At 40.6% G+C, this 21,354-nt stretch overlaps 1 protein-coding gene across 5 annotated transcripts in view; it reads left to right on the top strand.

The window, feature by feature from the left end:
- Positions 1-21,354, top strand: part of LOC122813727 — a 422,056-nt gene that overhangs the window by 268,421 nt on the left and 132,281 nt on the right. For all 5 annotated transcript variants that reach the window (XM_044086194.1, XM_044086197.1, XM_044086196.1 and 2 more), the window contains 2 exons: positions 5,706-5,815; positions 10,781-10,907. In XM_044086194.1, coding sequence (XP_043942129.1) covers positions 5,706-5,815; positions 10,781-10,907 — 237 coding nt within the window. The remainder of the gene's footprint in view (positions 1-5,705; positions 5,816-10,780; positions 10,908-21,354) is intronic.

Below are 21,354 nucleotides of genomic sequence, written 5' to 3' on the forward strand. Positions count from 1 at the left end.
CTTATGTCACTGTTCAGATGGAGTGTCCGTAACAGGTAGTTCGGGTTGTTGCTTGAAGGTTGCATGGCTTTAATTCAAATAGAAAAGATCCGTTGGCTCAGAGACTAAGAAAATGATGAGACAGAGAGATGCAGTGAGATACCAGATAACAGTACATAAAACATGCAGCAGGTGCAGCCAGTAACTTGTTACCTATACAGTGGTCTACCGCTAACCAGTTACACATGCAGAACATTCAGCCACAATTTAACAAACACATGGCTTGCGTCTGCAGTAACTACAAACAGATTTTGTCATTACTAGCAAAAGGGAACAGAACTACAATATCTACATGAATAGTACATACTTTCCATCTCTTTCAACTTTCTGGTTTAAAAGCCGCATTTGCGCTTGTTTCCCACCTTTCCTGTAACTAGCCTTGTCCAGATACAGAGTTGCTGTATCCAGGACTGTTGGTAAGCTTCTGAGCCCCGCAAGCCTTTCTATGTTGGTGGAAAGCCTTCTAGCTTATCAGTGGGAGTGGTAAGTACTAGGTAGCCTGTCTACCACAAGAGGAGTGTTTTTTTGGAAGACATGGAAGAGCTCTCTGATCATGTAGCCCAGGCTGGTATGACTGACCCTGACTAGCATCCTGCTCTCACCAAGAATGATACCTCAGTATAAAGAAAAAAATGATCAATTTCCGCAATTGGTTAAGCTTCTGGTGTCATTCAAAGGGGATTCAGTGTCTGTCAGCCTGGGACGACATGCTTGGCAAGTCGCATTGCTTCGCAAGAGACTGCTTGCATTTGTCACCACTAGGCTTTCAAATACTGGCCAAGGCTCTTGCTGCCCCCATAGTGCCTTTTTTAGGCAAGGCTCAAAAGTCAAACCCACCTCTGTAAGCAGCACAATTAACAAAAAACTGAGGGTTATGCTACTCAACACCAGGAGATTAAATCTCAAAATGCACGCGCTCAAAGCACTCCTCAGTATGGAGAACGTCCACATCTGCGCAGTAACTGAAACCTGGTTCAAGGCTCCAGAGAGCACCCCAGCACTACCGGGCTACAACACATACCACACATTTCGGCCACAGAACACAGACTGAAGCACAAAAGGAGGGGTTGTATCCATATTCATCAAAGATACCTACGCCACCGGGTTAGTGGCGCAGCATGATACCTCTGAGATCATCCTTGTGCAACTAACATCGGGCAAATCTGCAATGCAAATTGTGGCCTGCTACAGATCACCCTCCATGACCCAGGACCACCACTCCACCTTTCTGGAGACACTGGAAAACATGAAGGTCCTACTGAACACCCTGATATTGGGCGATTTCAATTACCCTACCATTAACTGGGAAAACTACTTGAGTACAAACTCCCAGGCCCAGCGCTGCCTGGAATTCATCAACTCAAATGCCCTGGATCAGCTGGTAAACTCCCCTACCAGAGGTGAAAACATATTGGATGGGTGAAAGGTGTTCCACACCGGAGGTCAACCCGTCACTAGTTAGAGCAGACCATAAACTAATCACTCTGGATGTCCACACCCCACCACCACCCCTAACTAAGGAAATCACAGTGAAAAATTTTTCCAAAGCAAACTTCACCTTACTTAAGACAGAGGCGATAAGTTTCACAGCCCCCACGCTAAAGGATAACGCTGCCCAAGATGCAGAAACCTTTACAAATGCACTCTATGAGCACCTACAAGGATGCCTGGATCATGCCATCCCTAGCAAAACCAAGACTCACTCCTCTAAGAGAAGGAAACCAGTCAGGTGGACCCCTGCCATAAACAGGCATTACAATAGAAGGAGGAAACTAGTTCAGAAAAAAAGCAAATCCCAAGAAGGAAAGACATCCCTGATCAGTATCAGTAAGAAACTAAGGTCCCTCATAAAATCATCCAAGGCTAACTTCGAAAGAAAAATAGCCAAGGATTCAAAAGCTAACCACAAAGCCTCTTTTAGCTATGTTAAGAATCTAAGTGGCAACTCGCAGATATGCACTGAACTAGTGCAAAATAGCACAAAATATACTGAACCTACTGATATTGCCAACATCCTGGCAGATAGATTCAGTGCAAACTTCACCCCCCTCTCACCCCCAAAATGGCCCACAACAATACCAGAAAAGTGTAGTGTCCCAGAAATCACAGACGCACAGGTGAAAACAGCCTTTTCAAAAGCCGAAAACACAGCATCAGTGGGGCCAGATGGTGTCCCAGGCCGCGTTTTGCACGAACTACAGAATGAACTAACCCCCCACCTAAACACGCTGTTCAACCTCAGCCTCTCCACAGGCTATGTGCCCATAGAATGGCACACAGCAACGGTTATTCCACTCCACAAAGGAGGGGCCACAACTGACTCTGGTAACTATCACCCCATAAGCCTGACTAGCCTGGTCTGCAAGGCTATGGAGCGCATCATCATGGAACTCATTAACAAAGACATTGGGAACCTCCAAACACTTGACCCGACCCTGTTCGGCTTTGTTAAGGGCAGATCATGCCTACTAAACCTAGTTGACTTCTTCGAGACGGTCACCAAGGCCATAGACGAGGAAAAGGTTGTTCACACAGCCTACCTTGTCCTCGCCAAGGCTTTCGACACCATTCCCTACTCGGGTTTTACAGAAAAACTCATCAGCCTGAACATAAACCCATACGTCACGAGATGGGTTGCCAACTGGCTTACAGACAGAACTCCCACGGTAAGAATAGCAGGCTCCAGGTCCGACTCTAAACCAGTCATAAGCGGTGTCCCACAAGGCTCAGTCCTGGGACCCTTACTGTTTGGCATATACTTCTCAGAAGTACAGACAAACACAGGAGGGCTATGGCTAATCAAGTTCTCCGATGACTGCAAACTGGGAGCCATAATTGACTCTCCTGCTGACACGGACATCCTTCAAAAGGGCCTTACTGAGACGGACACCTGGTGTCAAAGTCATGGCCTCAAGCTAAATGCCAAAAAATGCATAGTCATCCCATTTGGGAAAAACAAAACACCCACGAATTACCACATAGGTGGCAACTCCCTTAATACAGAAGAGATAATAAGAGGTCTGGGGACCCAGGTAGATAGTAATCTCTCCTTTAACAATCATATTGCCAAAGTAGTTAGGAAATCCTTCTATGTGGCCCATCTAATTACTAAAGGGTTCGCATCTAGAAATAAAGAGGTTATAGTGCCCCTCTACTCGTCACTCATCAGACCCATCATAGAGTACAATGCCCCATTTGGGATGTACCTCACAAGACACTTCCAACTGCTGGAAAGATCACAAAAGTACCTCACCAAGAGAATTACTGGCCTCAAACATGTGTCCTATGCAGCCCGACTGAAAAAACTCCGGCTGTACTCAGTGGCATATCACTTACTCAGAGGTGATCTCTGCCTGACTTACAAAGCCATGTCCAACTCAGAATTGATGGACATGCTCCACCTAAAGAAATCCAAGTCACTGGGAGCCATGCGCTCTGGTGATCTAAACCTCGCTACAACAATAAATAGAACATGCTGGAGGGATAGATTACTGTCACAGAGACTCCCCATGCTTTGGAACAAAATTCCAAACTACATTAGGCAGAGCCCCTCACTAACACTCTTCAAGAGAAACCTTGACGAGTGGATGGGTAACAGAAAATATACCCCTGGGATCACTTAATTGGCTCTGCTTAACAGAGGATCAGTTAATTAATCAATGGGCAGCGAAAGCCAACACATTCTGGCTAGGCTTATAAATGCCCTCTGGCAGATAGCCTAGTACTTACCTATGAACCGATGAACAATATCTGCAATCTGATTTTCTCATAACTAGCAAAAAGGAACAGCTCAAGACGTATATTAGACACAACTAACAATGTTATACATGCCAATACAGTAGATGATGCCACTTTGTGATTATTCAATATATGCTGTAATAACCAATCCTAGTGATCAGGGTTTTGACTACCATTAAGCAAATATGTAAAAAAATAACAAAAAACAGTGCAGATAATGCAGATAAACAACTATTGACTTACTTGGCTAGCACACGCATTCTGGACTGTAGCGGGGGTAAGGAAGACACTTTAAAAATGGCGCTCTTTACCGCTCCTAATTGTAAACTCTTGTCTCAGAGATCACGCCGCTATCTGATGTTTAATTGGTGATTTAATGGTTTCCGGGGTGGGCTAATCACAAAGCAAACAACTACAGGCTTCCTAATGTTTTACCTTAGAAACAGCCCATTTTTGTAAGTAACTTTGTTTAATTTCAGCAGACTTCCTACTGTTTTACCTTATGAACATGCTGTTTCTGTAGGTAATTTTATTTAATTTTTGCAAGGAATATGCTTCAATTCCTTACTTCTGCAGATTAAACTAAGTATAGGATGAGGGGGATCCTGTTTAACTGGCTTACGTTTTTCTTGCTATACCAGACATCTAACAGTCTGAGCAGTGTGCAAACCAAATTATATTAGGAATTCACAAAGTATTAAGCTAATTAAGCAGATTAGTCCCTCTTTGTTTTTTGAAATTAACACATACGCTGCTTATGTCACTGTTCAGATGGAGTGTCCGTAACAGTTAGTTCAGGTTGTTGCTTGAAAGTTCCAGGGCTTTAATTCAAACAGAAAAGATCCGTTGGGTCAGAGATTGGCTAGCACACGCATTCCTGTCTGTCTCTATCTTATGCAAACACGATCTAAGATAATCTTGAGAGGAGCATTCTGGGTAAAGCTAAGCTCAAGAGTTTTTGTAAGGTGCAAGCTGGCATAACGGCTGAGTTGGTTCTGAGGTACAGAACTGAACCCACAGTTAAGTGAAGACTGACAACACAGACGGAACATTGTGGTAAAGCATAACTTCTTTTTTTTTTGCTATCTGCTGGGCTGTGAATTATTCAAATTGAATGCCTTTACTAAGAAGTTCACTGTTTTCTGATAATTTTTCAGTTTGGCTTTTGGGGCATATTATTTACAGTTCTGTATCTTGAGAAAAAAAGTAATATAAATGTTTCATCCATATGAAATTGTAGAATGTTCTTTGGACATTTATATTTTCTGTAATTTGTTTAAGAAGTTTATTTTTCTATATGAGTTTTTAGGACATTTTATTGGGTTATTCATGCTATATTTAATTTTATTTTATTTATTTAGATTTTCACCCCAGTTATAATAACTGTTAGAGCACCCTTGAAGAAGTGTGCATTTCAGAACACTGCACATATTATACTCCGATATTGTATTTGTTGAGCCGTGTGTATGTTGTGCCTTAATATTGGAAAATCCATTTTCTTTTGTTTTGGTTAGAGGTGGTATTTTTTTCTGTCAAGATTCCAGGCTCAGACATTTGACTTTCTCCAACTATGAGTTACAACTTGGTTGATTATCTTTATTTTGGAGAGGTAGTATATTATTTTGGAGAGGCAGTATATTATTTTCCTTCTGCAAAAAAAAAAAAAAAAAAAATTAAAAAGGAGTCTGTTTTATTGTGTGATCATTTGGGATTTTTTTTTTTGTTATTTGGTAGCTGAATGATATCTCCATACACTACCATGCAGTTGTGAATGCTGGGATCCTGGTCTGTACTACAAGATGGTAATATTTGTATTGGTATCTGGTTGTTTTTCCATCACAGAAGCTTGGACTGTTACCATCCATCTTTTTACTTTCTGCTTTGAAAGTCCTATCTGTCTAACAAGGTCATTCTGAATTTTGTTTCAGGGTCGAGCAACGTTCCATTAACTTGTTATGAAAAAGTTTTTGAAACAAAGTCAGCCTTACAGCAAAGTGCACCTGTAGTTGTGCATGTAAAGCCAAGACAGAAGCTGCAGGTAAGATTTTTATCTTTGTGATTTACCTTTTTGATCTCCATTGAAGTGGGACTCTTCATCTTTAATAACAGCTGCTCTGCATTTCTGACATCCATGAATGTCGCTGTTTGAATTTCCTGCAATAATTTTGTGATTGGCTCCTCCTCCATTTCCAAAAATTTTATTTTCATTGGGAGAAAAAACTAAAATCTTTTCTGGTTTTGTGCAAAGGATAAATCTATTTTCTTTATAGAAATGTAAGCTTTAAAAGTGAAGTTTGAACAGTAGCTGATAACAAAATCAGTTATGTATTTGAGAAAATGGTAGTTAAAGAAATATTTTTTTTATAAATCTGTAGTCCGAAGAGTACAGTTAAAAAAAAAAAAGAAAAAAGAAAGAAAAGCAAATACATTTTATTTCCAGCGTTGCTATGGCCAATGTGTAAAACTGATTTAAAATATGGAGTTAATGACACCTCCATTTTAAAAGTAACTTGGAATAGAATAACACCAGCACTGTGAGTCAAGGTTTCTAATTTATAACTTCCACAACCAAGAATCTTAACTGATCTTAACTGTTTTTAGGCAGAACTTTTGCTGCTTGGATGTAATGTAGTAACTGTTCATAATACAGAACTGTTTTGAGAGGGAAAAAAAAGATGTGAACTATGAAAAGGTCTAGGACATCTGCATTACAAGTAAACCAAATTTTGTATTCAGTAACACAAACTGGATTTGGTTAGGTTAGAAACAAAGTGTTCTTTTTGAGGGGGGTTGCACTTCTTCTAGTGTAGTGAGGCTTGTACCCCTGTACATAACGCTCTTAATGTAATATAAGCAACTCTGTGGCCTCTGCAACTTATGAGAAGGAGTATTTCCTTATGTACATCCCTGCAATAATCGGTGTGTGCTTTAACCATTTGAACAAGTTGATTACTCCCATGAATAAAAAGATTACAGATGACCTCTATGTGTGTGTGTGTGTGTGTGTGTGTGTGTGTGTGTGTGTGTGTGTGTATATATCTATATACATACATACACACACACACACACACACACACACACACACACACACACACACACACACACACACACACACACACACACACACACATAGTTTGCTTGCCTTAAGTGTCAGCAGAAGATGACACTGTCTAGTCAGTGTGTAGTTTATAGCTAGCTAGCTATTTGCAGCTGCCCTTACACTCTCACCAGTCTTTTACGCATTGCTTTTATGAAGGCCTGCATTGTGCATCACCGTAGTAACCGTTCAGGAAATTAATTCCTTGTATCATCCATCCATCTATGAAGTAATATAACTGAAGTGCGCAGTCTGCATCATCACTGACTGGCACGGCTTGGTGCAAGTTTGGACCTGAGCTTGGCACAGGAAGCTTTTACAGGTTGCAAGCTCCTCCTTTCTACCACATGACTTTGCTTAGCTTTGTGTACAGCAGGACTCTTTTTTTGACTCGATTAATAAACAAAGAATAACCAGTTCGACCATAACAGTGTAATGCTGTAAAAAAGCATTCAGAATTTGCATCAGTAATCAGCGTCTTATCAGCTGTTTTGTATAAAATTAAAATATCTAACCAGCAACTTAATGTGTAACATAGGGGAGTGACATTTTTTAGCAGTCTTCCAAAAAAACTCTTCCAGTGTTTGAAAATGTGTAGATAAGAAAGATGCAAAAATATAGCTGTACCCTAACTATAAGAGGGCTTAGAACATTGATAATGGTATATGGTTACCTAGCAACAAGAAACTGAAATTAGAATTGTCTGATAATTGAATTCTCATAGCCCAACTAATCTTTCAAAAAAATCCCATTTAGATTTAATAATGAGATGTGTCCCATCCATATGAAAATGATTATTTGAAGCGTGCCATTTCTATCCTTTTGCCATCTGCAACAAATCTCTGCATTTAAGCTGAACAGGGGAATGTTGTCATTAATAAACTCCTATAAGGAGGTAAGAGAAGAGTGTGGGGAGCTAGGCATCTGAATCTGAATAAGCGTATTGTATTTAACAAATTGTTATAGTTAAACTGCACTTCACATTTCTTTAATATTCCAAAAAACGTTATACTCAAAACATTTTTGTTGAAATCCAAACAACTTTCAAATACTTACTTCACCCTTAGTAAGAATTCCCAACTTAACCAGGAGTTAACAGACCTATTCTGTCTCAGTCCTTATAAATAGGTCAGTCCAGGAATCCTATGTTCCCTCTCTCTGGAAAAAATCACGCACTGTCCCTCTACACAAAGGCGGAAATTCAACATCACTAAGTTTAGATCTATAAGCAGTTTTCCCCTTCTCCAAAATACTTGAAAAATGTATTGAGAACAATTGCTAAACTAGCTCCTGTTCCCCACACAACACAGCTTCCATCTCTCCCTAGTACAAACACTGCGCTTCTAACCTTTACAGATACTGTCAATAAAGCTAGAGATACCGAAAACTAGTTTCCTCCTTATTTCTAGACTTGTTCAACCTGCAGACTTTCACTTCAAATTTCCTCATTAGGTCTGTTTCAGCCTGCCCTTCTATGTTTCAAAAGCTGCTTGTCTAACAGGCATCAGTCTATAAAATGTCACTCCACCATCTTTACATACCTGCCAGTCACCACCTGTGTGCCACAAGGCTCTTTCCCTGGACCCGTCCTCTTTAATATTCTCCTCAACACCCTCTATACATCCACTCTATGGGCCTCCCTAATACAATAAGTAGATGAGTCCACAGTCATATGCATGACAACCTGGACATCTCAAAAAAAATTACACAGGAATTTTTAAGAGACACTGAAACATGGCTTTGTAACTAACAACTCGTGCTCAACCCCCCCCCTAAAAATACTACTTTCCCCCAAGTCCCTGTCTCATGAAAAAAACAAAATTTGAAGTCCTCCCTTGTAATAATAGAACCATATGAATCACTCCTTATTGCAAATTCCAAGGCATGATAGTGGATGATAATCTTAAATTTGACCTATGTATACAATATTGCATTAAAACCTCACCCATCCTTACTAATCTCTAGGCATAACAAAAATCAAAACTTGAACAATACTGTAATAAAGTGGCTACATTTGTAGCAAATTCCCTTTTTAAAACACACCACTGTGCAGCATTAAAACGCCTAGATTGGTTAGCACTACTCCATCAACTAACATATATGCAGTTTCTTACCACCTCTAAAATTTTCCAATATCCATTTGCTTGTCCAGCACTAAGTACCAATTTACACAAGTATGTTTCCAATAGGTCATTGTGATCTAATGACCAAAAACTTCCCTCCCTTTACAAATTTATCAAATCTGCTCGTACCATGTTGCTAAGGCTTGGAACTCCTTACTTGTATCCATCAAGTCAAAATCCTCCCTCCCATCCTTCAAAACTATTCTGATGGGCTCCCTAGCCAAAATCTGCCTCTGTTCTTGCTCAACCCCAGGATAAACTATAACCCTAAATATGAACGCGTACCTTCTCATACCTTACAACTCCTTACTTCAATCAGATTCTCTCCCCTGACTCTCTTTCTCAGTGTGCCATAACCCTGTTTTTTTCTCTCACTTCTTATTGCAATTCCTGTTTGTGTTATACTAACTTACTAATTTCTCTATTAACTTACTAACATTTCTCTAAGTATTAAATCATTCTCATACAAGTTGTTTCTCTTCTTTACCAATGTTATGGTATTCAAAATTGGTATAATTATTTAAAATGCAGATGATTTATATTATTTTTAATCCTTTGGGTGTTTTCATCCTGGGGCTCCGTGAAAATGGATACCTACCCAGCCACACTTTCCCAGTAATCAAATGTCAGTAAGTAAGTAAATAAACATGTGTGTGTACATATACATATATATATATATATATATATATATATATATATATATATATATATATATATATATATCTAGAGAGAGATGTATGTGTGTGTATCTATAAGAGAGAGAGAGAAATTTCTAAAGCTAAAGTTTCTGAGTCTTTAAAGTCATTTGCAGCTATTTTCTTTCTATATCTTCCATTACTTGACCTTCCCTGATACCCTTAGTGCGTTTTGTGGGAACTGTTCAAAGGAGGAGGATGAAATAGGTGGTAATTTTTGTGTTATTTGGTTACTTGCTAACTTCATATTTTCCTCCCGTTTTGTGCCCCCAAGCCTCTGCTTTTCTGAGGGAGTCTTCCTTTCTGACTGTCTTTTTCTTTAGGTTTTAAGACTTTTTTGAGTAAGTAACATAATAGTAAGTTATATTTGAATACTCTTAGTCTTATATTTGAATGCTCTTAGTCGAGCATTTTATAATATATCCTGAAAATTAAAACAGCAGTATAAGTGATGTACATGAGGTTATCTGATAATACACAAGAGCTCACAAACATTGCTAAGGGTAATGTCAGAATTTATCTGTACAAGCAACTTTCTAGTTGATTCTAAACAAGTGAATGTGAAGTGAGGAAGAAATTAGCAACTGAGCTGACTATTGAGGTGAAGCAGAGTTAATTGAGTGCTGTTTTTGAACTGCAAGCACTTAAAATGCCATGATGATGAAGCATGATTTTTATATATTGATGGTCATGAGTAACATAAGATGGATACCGTATTTCACTATGGGATATAGAGCAAACCAGGAAATAATTTGGATTCATCAATTAAAAGTTCAGTTATGAAACTGATGAATAGAGTACAGCACCAAAGGAAGTAATGCACACTGGCTCTACCTAAAGCAGATTAACACGCTACTAGTAGATTACACAGTACACATAACAAAGGTCAACCATAGCAAACCTGCATGTTCCACCTTTGTTAGGAATTGCTAGAGTAACATACAAAAATTCTTGACTGAGCAAGGAATCAGTCTATACTGTAGAGCAGATAATGCATGTTTTCATTGTAACTGCATTCATTTTGTTACTGCAGCCTTATGTTTGTCTCCTTACTTTTGTAATCTGAGGTAACAACTGTGTTTTTACAGACACCTACATCGTTTGAAGATGTTGCTGTATTTTTCTCCAAAGAAGAGTGGAATATGTTGAATGAATCTCAGAGGGAACTGTACCATGATGTTATGAGGGATAATCTTCAGTCTTTGACCTCACTAGGTAAAAATATGTTCATGTCAATGTACCCTGTAATTCTGCTAGTGACTAGCATGTGTGCAGTGAAGCGGATGTTCACATTTTTTTTATTTTTTTTATTTATTTATATATATATATTTTTTTGCTTTTCCAGATGCAGTGCTTTTTAGGGGTTAACATTTTCCTTAGGTTTTGATAAAGCTTAGCTCTTTTGGCTAAACTGCATCTCCAGTTTTATTTTCTTGGAATATTTGGCTTAAAGTTAAATATAATGAAGAATTGTGGCTGGTCTATAGAAGGTCTTAAGCAAATTCTTTTAATTCCGTGTTTCTCTGTAGTGGTCATTCATTCAGTTTCATAATAGCTTTTGGTTATGGAACTGCTTTTGTATAGTTTGTACCTTTAGTCTTTCACTGAGTTTACAAGACACGTGACATTCAGATTTTACTTGAATTCTTAGCTTTGTGAAATTAGTGTGCTTTTGTCAATGATTGATTAAAACTGTGTCAACATAATAATGCATTCCTCATGTGTTTAGTACTCGTGTTGGCAAATAAAAGTAAATAAACATTTGACAGTCTGCTTCTTTAGCACTATTTTGGAAAACTTTGAGACTGTCAGTAAGACAAGGAAAGATTTGTCTGCTGTGTAAATATTTTTGGTATACCTTACCTGAAATCTAACTGGTGGCATCAGTCCAACTGCTGTTTCACCTGTGTGTGTGACAGTGCATAGCAACAAATCCCAGTGGCAGGGAAATGGTGAAAAGCTGCAAACACCTTGCTCTGGATTTTCCTGGGTCAGAAATGTTAAATATTGTGATTGGTAAAATATAAGACCTGACAGACAAATTCATAACATTTTTTTTGCTTCTAGTTGCCAACATTACATTGCTCCTACGTTTATTACTTGGTGGTGATGTTCTTTTTCGGGTAAATATGGACAGCATCACTTGCACTATTGTAGGAAATACCACAGCACTGATAATTTGCCATCAATTTAAATGATCTGCTTGAGAAGTGGGAAAAGTTGCCCATATGGCAAAGGTTGTGGTGATTGTGATCTGTTGGAAGTAAAGTGTGTCAGGAAGCTCCTTTCAGAGACTTGAACCTATGTTTAGAGTATCACAAGGTGTGACAAACCGAAATGCTGCCAGCCCAGCTATCTGGAATTTTGTAAATAATCATATGTCATCTGTGAATATTAATATGATCCATAGGCTTGTCTTATAAATGTAAGAGAACTATATGTTATGTGTATATCAATCTACTGGTGCAGAAGTGTGTGTTGAACTGTATGTTATATACTGAGCTTCAAGAATGTAACCACAGTGTACCCTACTGGAAAAGAACAGAAATGTATATACCTGTGCAAATGTATGTTTTGATAGTATAGTTGGAACATACAGAGTTAACTTGCAAACTCTAAGAAAATAAGTTGAAAAGTAAAGAGTTTTATGATGTGCTATAAAGTTAGTTACTGCAGCAAGAAGACAGGATGTCTAGAGCTAGAAATTATTTTTATTGTCTTGAAACAGAAATAATTACTAGGTTTCAAATGTGAAAGTGTTCAACTGTTTTATGACTTCCAGTTCTAGGCAAAGTTCTGAGAAATGTACTTCTAACACAGAGGTGTTAGTCTCTGTTCGCTTGGGAACTGAAGGCAGGTGACAAAAAGTGATGTCATCCCAGCTAACCCAGCAGTAATGTGTATTATTAATTTAAGAACTATCTCAGAGAGTGAGTCTGGGCATTTTGTTTCTGTCTTTGGACCTGGAAACATCCTCTCGTCAGCACTTGCCTTGCTAATAGTAAGTAACTAGATTACAGTGATTTCTCTTAGAGATAAATAGGAATATAGTAAGATTAGTTTAGATGTTTTATGTATTTATTTGAGACTGTCCTGCAATGTTGTTTTAAAATATTTCCTGTGATTCTGAACTCTGTAGTCACTGTATTGCATTATTGAGTATTGTCTTGTTCTTTTATTATTAAATATATTTAAACCTTTTAATTGTGGCTGGTTTGTTTAGAGATATTTAAGCTCTGAGAGTACTTGCATTTGTATCTGGTGACACTGTACAGGCCACTCTTAAATAGCCTTGCAAGTCTTGGTCACACTTACCATTTGGATAATAGTAACATTACACAGTAGGATTGGTCACTCTTTGTAAGGGCCTTATAGTAGCTGATAAGTAAGGGTGGTTGGTGGCAGTGATATCTACCTTATAGTCTGGGCAGAAGGGGGCATAGCTAGTAAACCCGTGCCAGCCTTCCCCAGGAGTGTCTGTTTGTATACAATTCAAATCTCAAAGTGTGTGTGTGTGCGTGTGTGTGTGTGTCAGCTACATGGGCAGGGACATGAAGCACTGGTTGGACAGAGAGGGTGCTGGAGATTTTGGCTTGACCACTCGCCTGAGATCTTAACCCTATAGCTGTGCCAGTGGGGAGTATTATTGGGAATCTGGAGAAAAAGGGAGAAACCAGCCCCAGACTGACTGTGATCGCTGTGTGCTCGTAAGGGAAATTGTACTTTACTGTATGTGTACTCATCTTCTCAATGTGCACGTCCCTCACTGGTGCTAGTGGTGAGGACTGAGGCTACTTGATTACTAGGCTAGTGCAGGGGCATCACACAAGGACAGAAATCTATCTGCCAGCTCTTGGCCTGAATGTTCTTAAAATAAACCCAGTGTGTGTTTACTGTTGTAGTCTTCACACTTAGAATATCCTGCTGTGCAGGTAGCTGGATGATGGCTAGTCTTACTGAATTCTTCCCTCCCCATGGCTCCAGACAGTGCATTCCTTCTGGTGTAAGGATGTAGGTAGTATGAAAGCTGAATACTATCTTCAGGTCTTTCTTGCTGTATAGTTGCATTTGTATCTCAACAGCATATGTAGCTTGTCAGATGTCTAAATTAAGAATTCTGAGGATTGATAAATACCCCAGCAGGGATTTTCTCATATTTTATTTCAAATGTATTTGTAACTAATATCTGATACAGATTCTAGCTCTCAGGAAACTTGTTTCAAAGTTAACAGTTTTCTAATCTATGGTGAGCAAATTCCGCATTGAGTATCACAGTAAGTGCCTTTTGCCTCAGAAGGAGCACATCATGGACTCCTGTCACCTATGCATGTTGTTTATTCTGAAGACAATCTGCCATTGTGAATGTTCACACCAGGAGTTAGCTGCCAGAAAAGGGACATGTATCTAATTAATGGCTCCTATGATGTCAACCAAGGCATCTGGGTATCTTACTTCAAAAAAAAAAAAAAAACATACAGAAAAGAGGGAGAAGAGAAAAGAAGCTGAGAGCCTTACCACTGACTGTGAGTTTCTGAGATCTGATGAATTTGTACTAAGTGAGGCTGTTTCCCAACCCCTGAATACATAGTTAGTTGTGGCTGAGGCTTGTGATGCAACTGCTGTGCAGATGCCTCTCCCTTCACTGTCTGGTATGTGTGCCCAGACAGACATTGCTGACATACTTTCAACAGCTGGACAACCTTTGTCCACTGAGGCCCACATTTTAATTTTGGAGGGAGAAGGCAGGATCTCTAGAATTAGCATTTATGAGGAGATTCCCAGGGACCATATTGAGGTTTTAGCTTCCCACCAAAGACCCAAGGTCTCAAAGACAGCCATATCTGAGCATGTAGGCACAAAGCACTGAAGTGCAAGCAAGTGTAGCACAGTTTATATTGGCATAGACTGGGCAGTGCTGTGCCCCAATCCCACCAACCTGGGCTTTGTATTTATATACCCTGGGTAATTTGGCTGAAACCCTAATACCTTACTTGAAATATAACTGACCTAAGCTAGATATGCCATCTGTATCAGGTGTCCCTTTTAAAATGAAGGTAAAATCCAACTCCTGTGATTTTTTGGCTGATAGTTTTCTTGGGTGGCAAAAGCCAGGGTGCCTTTTTGGCTAGGCTTATATAGGCCCTAGGGCCAATAGACTAGTACCTACCTATAAACTTATGATAAACTAACCTGTGTTTGCAGGCTCCCATCAGTTAATGCCCAAGACTCAGACACTGCCTCCACACCAGATGACTTCTCCTTTGCGGATACTGGCCACAGAATGAAGGAGATCTTTTCAGTGGGGATTCCAAGGAGTACTTTAAAACCCAGCAGAGATGTAAGGTTTCACAGGCCCTCTGAACCTAGGCCTCTATGTGTACCTCCAGTGCTAGAGGTTTTGAAAGTGCATCCCTGGTGACCAGCTCCCATACATCTGCTACTAGAAAAGCTGACTAGTTCTAAAGGGTCAGGGATTACATTTGGTACCTGTATAGAAATCCTTAGCTGATGCAAATGTGGTATCTCTGCATATTTTGGGAGCAGTCTTTGCCCCAACCAGGAATCATATCCTAAATAATGAGAGTAGAGTTGTAGATGAATATAGAAATCAGCTGCCAGTTCCACATACAGCGTTACCAACAGATCCAGTTAGAGCAGATGACGACTGAGATAAAGAGGAACAAAGATAAAGACTTGCAGCAGGAGTTGTTGGACCTCTTTGTACTTTCTCCTTCCAAGTTGCCAAGCAGTCCAATGACTGTAGCTGTGATGCTGTGGATGCATCTTGCAGGGCAGCAGGATCTATGTCGGTTATGAAAATGCATGCCTGGTTGAGGACCTCTCACCATACATCTCAACCTCTTAGCACAAGAAATCTGGACAAAGCCAAAAATCATGGGGGGATCAAAGGCCAAAAATAGAGACAGGTTTTAAGTATTGCCCTTATAAACTTAGAGACAGTTACCAGAATAACAGATTTTTCATCAACATGCATTTTTCTGAAATATATGAAGTCTGAAACAAAATTATCTGTCATTATTTATTAACTTCAGTATTGATTGATTTGCTAGAAAACTACGCATTTTATGAGGCAAAAATCTGGACAGTTGAAAGGCATGCTCCCTACCTCACCAACACCACCACAAGGCAATGTCAAATCAGGGAACTTTAATGCCTCATTACGTAAGGATTTCCTGATCGGATCCTGTTACTCAAGAAGTATATAAGAAACTAGAGAAGAGGGATTGAACTACCCCATCTGTTAGGTTTTTCAGACCTTTGTGCTTAGGTACAATAAGAAATTCCCCGCCAAGACCTGGCCCTGTAACCTCAAAGGGGAAGCCACCAGATCTGGCAGGGGGGGGGGGGGTACAAAAAAGATTGGCAAGTTAAACACACAATCCTGAGATCCCCCCCAGCGAGGGATCAGCCATATCTCTGTCTGGCTGCACCCTACCCCAGTCTCCCCTTCTTCTCCCTAAACATGTATGAAGCGTGTCTGTCTTTATAGGGAACTGTGAGTCAGTTTCCCAAGGTAGGTGGGTACTGTGCATCCCAAAAGAAAGAAACTGTCAACAGTTTCTACAAAAAACCCAGGCTCAAGAAAATCACACCTAGCAAAATGGAAAAGGTTCTCCTGCTGATGCCACTCCAGGGACGTAGACCCCAGAAAGGCAAAGGTAGCAGTGGTCCTGGAATACCTGCCTGACCTCCATAAATCAGACTTAGTATACAAATCTGTAAAAATTCAAGCCTCTGCAACTTAGATTGCCTGACTGTGGATCACCTACGGTATTCTGGACCTTCAGTAAAACAGTTCAAATGGAGACCAATTCATCTTAGACCACCCCAAAGAAAAATGGCTCCACCATTAGACCGAACTTCATATTACAGAAACTGACATTGCACACTTCCTCCATTTTAATTATCAGGGTCTTTCTTGGAAAACTCTATTTTTGGTGGCATGCCCCAGAGTTGCAAGCATTAATACCTTACATCCTGGGTTGTGCCTGAAAAGAGTATAAATTAAAATGAACAAAGAGTTGCTCTTAGTGTTCCATCTAGATCGGCCTTGTGTACCAGTAAATCATTTATGGCTAAAATGGTTATTGAACTGAAATTGAATTAGATCATCCAGCTTCCCATTTTTCCAAGACCACAGAATTTAAGAGTGAGAAACCTGCATTCACTTGATATTCTCATACAACTAAGATTTTACTTGCATAAAGCAAAATAATTCAGGAAAACTAACCCGCTGTTTTTCTATTTTGCAAAGGGGAAATGGGGCAAATCACTAACCAGCAAACCTTTTCCAAGTGGCTGGGAAACTGCCTTGCCTTTTGCTACCAGCACCATGAGAAGAGGGTACCATATACCATAACACATTAGATCACCTTCTACTACAGCTATGGTTGTAATCACAGAATTCCTTAGGGGAGTTCCAACCCATGCCATCCTAAATGGAGCAGCCTGTTCATCTGTACTCAACTTTTACAAGCATTGCAACCTACGGGCTGCAAACAGAGCAAGAATAGGGTTTACATCTGGTATCGTGCAAAGAATAATCTCCAAATAGTCGATACATCTCCCACCTTTTCATTGCTTTGTGAATCCTCCCAAGATTCAGGACTGCATGGACATATAAGGTGGCTGCACATTGATCAACAGATTACTTCACCTCTCCCAATATGAAAAAAATAAACTGAGAAAAAGCAGGAGTGCCACTGAAACTGTCTTTTGGGAAAACTTTAGTTACTGGTTATTAAGTACACTCTCTGGGTACCAGCAAAGAAGAAATTTGGTGAACCTGTAAGAAAATCAACCAGAAAAAGTGAAGAGAATACACTTGTCTGGAAACGGTTCTGTGACTGTTTAGCAAAAAGCAGATGTTCTTCATGTTTCACTGTTGCAGGCATTACATTTGGGTTATCTGCCTGCAGGTAGCCCTCAGATGCTGTCTCTTCTTCCATGACGTCAGGTTGTCAGGGGTATAAAACATGCAGCCAATGCCATTACATCAGTCTTTCTTGCCATGCGGTACCTGAAGCAGAAGCAGTTCGCAAGTGCCAGTTGGACGACTCCTGAAATTTTCATTTTCCAGTTTCAGAACCGAAGTCTTCAAAAAAGCTAAGTACCCTGTTGGGGATCCTTTTTCTTGCTCTAAACCGATGTCAGTAAAAGTTAACAATTGTATTACCTGTGGAAAGCAAATATCTCATAAAGATTTTCATACGTACTGCATTCCTTGCTTAGGCCCAGACCACGACATCCCTCACTGTTGGTTTTGTGCCTTATTCAACCCTCGAACTATTCATTGTCTGTCTGTTTTTGCAGTAAATTATTTTGGTGCACGGTTTAACTATCCAGAAATGTCGGTAAGCCATCCGACTACCGATTTTCCAAACAAAACGTAAAGATAAAGACAGAGACAGACTGCATAGGTCCAAAACTGCCAACGATGCTTCCACTAAGCTAGTCGCCAGTTCGCCGGTACTCAGTGAGGCGCTTCAGCAGCCCCTGATACTCGCTACTTCAGATTCGCAGGCCTCTGCTGAGACCCATTCGGAGTCCGGTATGCCACGAGATGCTTCTTTGACTATGGAACCTGCGGATGTCTCTACCTTGGATGGGACCGGAGCTGCTGTGCAGGCAGTGGCTTCTGAGGGTGTATTCAGGCCTACAGACTTGCATTTCAAACTGACGCCATCTTCTTCTTCAAGGCCTAAAACACGACCCACGCTTAGAAAACGGATGTCCAAACTGCATGGTCAGGCCCATAAGCCTAAAAACAAATGATAAGAATGGCTGAAGACCTTATTACTTTAATTAGGGGAAGCCAGCCTTCCCCCTCTGAGACCTAGAACTGTTTTTCCTTTTGATTCTTCTGATCAGGATTCTGAAATTTCTGTTTCTTCTGATTACCAGGATTTGCCCTTATCTACCTATGAGGATTCTGATGCAGAGGATTCCACTCCCTCTGCTTCCCCTCCAGAAGATTTTTCTTTTGGTGAAACATTGCACACTCTTAGGGAGCATTTCCGCTGGGAAAGCCAGGATTACTCTGACTCCAAAAAGAGGCTTAGGGAATTCTTACTCCTACCTCAACACAGGCCTTTAGCTATCACTCCTGTTCTGGACATTGTAGATGATGCCTTCTTGGAATCCAGCCTGGCCCCAGACACATCACCTCCAGCTCCCAGGAAACCTGACAGGTATTACAGAGTACCTGAATCTCACAAGTTCTTCTTCAAGAACCCTACTGCGGACCCAGAGACCATTTCCCAAGGACCTAAAGGCATTAATGCTACTACAGCCAAAATCCCTACCCCCTCTGATAGAGATTCCAGGGCCTTGGACAGATGGGGTAAGAAGGTATACACCTCTGCTACTTTGGCCATTAGGGCCTTAAACTGCCAATTTCATATGTTAAAGTATCAGCAGCATATTATGGGACTACTTAAACAGAAAATGATGTTGATTCCTGTCTGTGCTGAACATAAAGAATTGCAGGATTTAATGCATTCTGCTGAACAAGTTGGTAAACATACTTTGCAATGTGGTTTTGACTCTTTAGAAGCATCTTGCAGGGATGCTGTCACTGGGTCTGTTCTTAGAAGGCATGCTTGGCTTAAGTAGCAAAATTTGCCAGATCATGTTAAAGCTAAATTACTGGACGCTCCCTTAAACCAAGACCGCCTTGTTTGGCAACAAAACAGAAGAAGTTCTTAAAAAGAAGAAGAAAAAGCTAAATCTATGCAAACTGTTAAAGATTTCCTGCAGGTATAGCCTCCCAGATTTAGTAGGCATTGGCCTTCTAAGAATTGGTCCTTTCCTGTCTCTTCTAGGCCTTCTCAGTCCAAACCCAGGAGCAGCAGACCACCTAGGCTACAGTCTCAAGGTACTCACAGGCCTAAGCAGTGGGGGCTCCCACTTCCAAAGCTGGAAGTAGTAAGACACCCCCCCCCCCAATGGAAAAATGTCACAATGACTTAACCTTAAACCTTCCAAGCCCTGCTCAACTACCTGCTCCCTTAGGAGGAAAGATCGCCCTGCATGCAAAATACTGGGAACTCATTACCCAGGGCAAATCGGTTTTAAATATTGTTTTCCAAGGATACAGATTCCACTTCCACACCTTACCAACCCCAAACGGTTGGCCAAACCAGTGGGCAGAGGCCCAACAGCAGGTTCTCTCTTTTCTAAGTATCAGGGCTATTCAGCCTGTCCCAGCAGATGAAAGGGGACAAGGTTTTTACTCAAGACTTTTCCTGGTACCCAGAAAAGACTGCTCCTGGCATCCAATCCTGGACCTCTCTATTCTCAACACCTTTTTGGTAATCCCAAAATTCAAAATGCTAACACTTCAGCAGCTGCTTCCTATGCTAGGCCTGGTTGACAACCTTAGACTTAAAGGAAGCTTACTTGCACATTCCAATAAGGGAATCTTGCAGGAAATACCTGCGCTTCAGAGAAGGCTCCACTATCAGTTCTCTGCACTTCCCTTTGGCTTATTTACTGTGCCCAGGGTATTCACAAAGTGTCTAGCTCCAGTCATTGCATTTTGCAGGCAAAGAAATATTCAAATATACCCATACCTGGACGATTGTCTAATTCAGGCAGAAAGCCAGGACATGCTACTAAAACATCTGGCATTTGTAAAGAAACTTCTAACATCTCTGGGGTACACCATAAACGAAAAGAAATCTCATCTAGTACCCTGCCAACAAATTGTATTCCTGGGAGCAAGCTTGAACACAACTTCCCAGATGGCGTACCTCACGCCAGAGAAACAAGTTTATTTGACAGGCTACTTCAAACTACTGGCCACAAAGACACAGCTATCTGTAAGGAAAATCCTGCAAGACTGGGGTTCATGGCCTCTTGCATTCTACTAATTCCATATGCAAGACTGCATATTAGGAAACTACAATGGTATCTAAAAAGTCTATGGTGTCAACATTCTCAGGACCTGGAATCAATGATTCCTATCATTCCTTGTATAAAGACAGAGTCCTTTGGTGGGCAAAGGCCTGCTACCACAACAAGGGGCTCCCATTCACTCTACCCCCTGCTGCCCAAACCCTAACAATAGACCCATCAGACTATGCATGGGGGGCTCACTTGGCAGGGCAGTGCATTCAGGGCAAATAGAACCCAAGTCAGATGCACCTGCATATCAATCAAAAATAAATGTTAGCTGTAAAGAATTCCCTGACAGCCTTCAAGGACCACATTCTTCCAGGACAATTATTGGACTGTTATGTGGTACATAAACAAGCAGGGGGGAACCCATTCGTACCCTCTCTGCAGACTAGCCATGGTTCTGTGGAACACAGCCTTGAGCCACCAAGTGCACCTACAAGCTCAATTCCTGCCAGGCAAGCTAAATTCACTGGCAGACGACCTAAGCAGAAATCTCATGGACCCACACGAGTGGAAACTGGAACCAAAGATATTCAACCTTTTGGGAAACAAATTGGGTAATCCAGAGATAGACCTGTTTGCCTCCCCTCAGAGCTGCCAACTGGACAAATTCTACACAAGGACTCCCCACACTTAAGCTTGGAAAGTGGATGCCCTGTCCTTCACCTGTGAAAGCCTCTCAGTTTATACCTTTCCACCTCTGCCTCTCCTCTCGAAAGTTCTGCTAAAGATCAAACAG

This window comes from Protopterus annectens, chromosome 10.part0 (genome assembly GCF_019279795.1).
Source record: "Protopterus annectens isolate FY-2018-M chromosome 10.part0, PAN1.0, whole genome shotgun sequence".
In the NCBI taxonomy this organism is placed as follows: Eukaryota; Metazoa; Chordata; order Ceratodontiformes; family Protopteridae; genus Protopterus; species Protopterus annectens.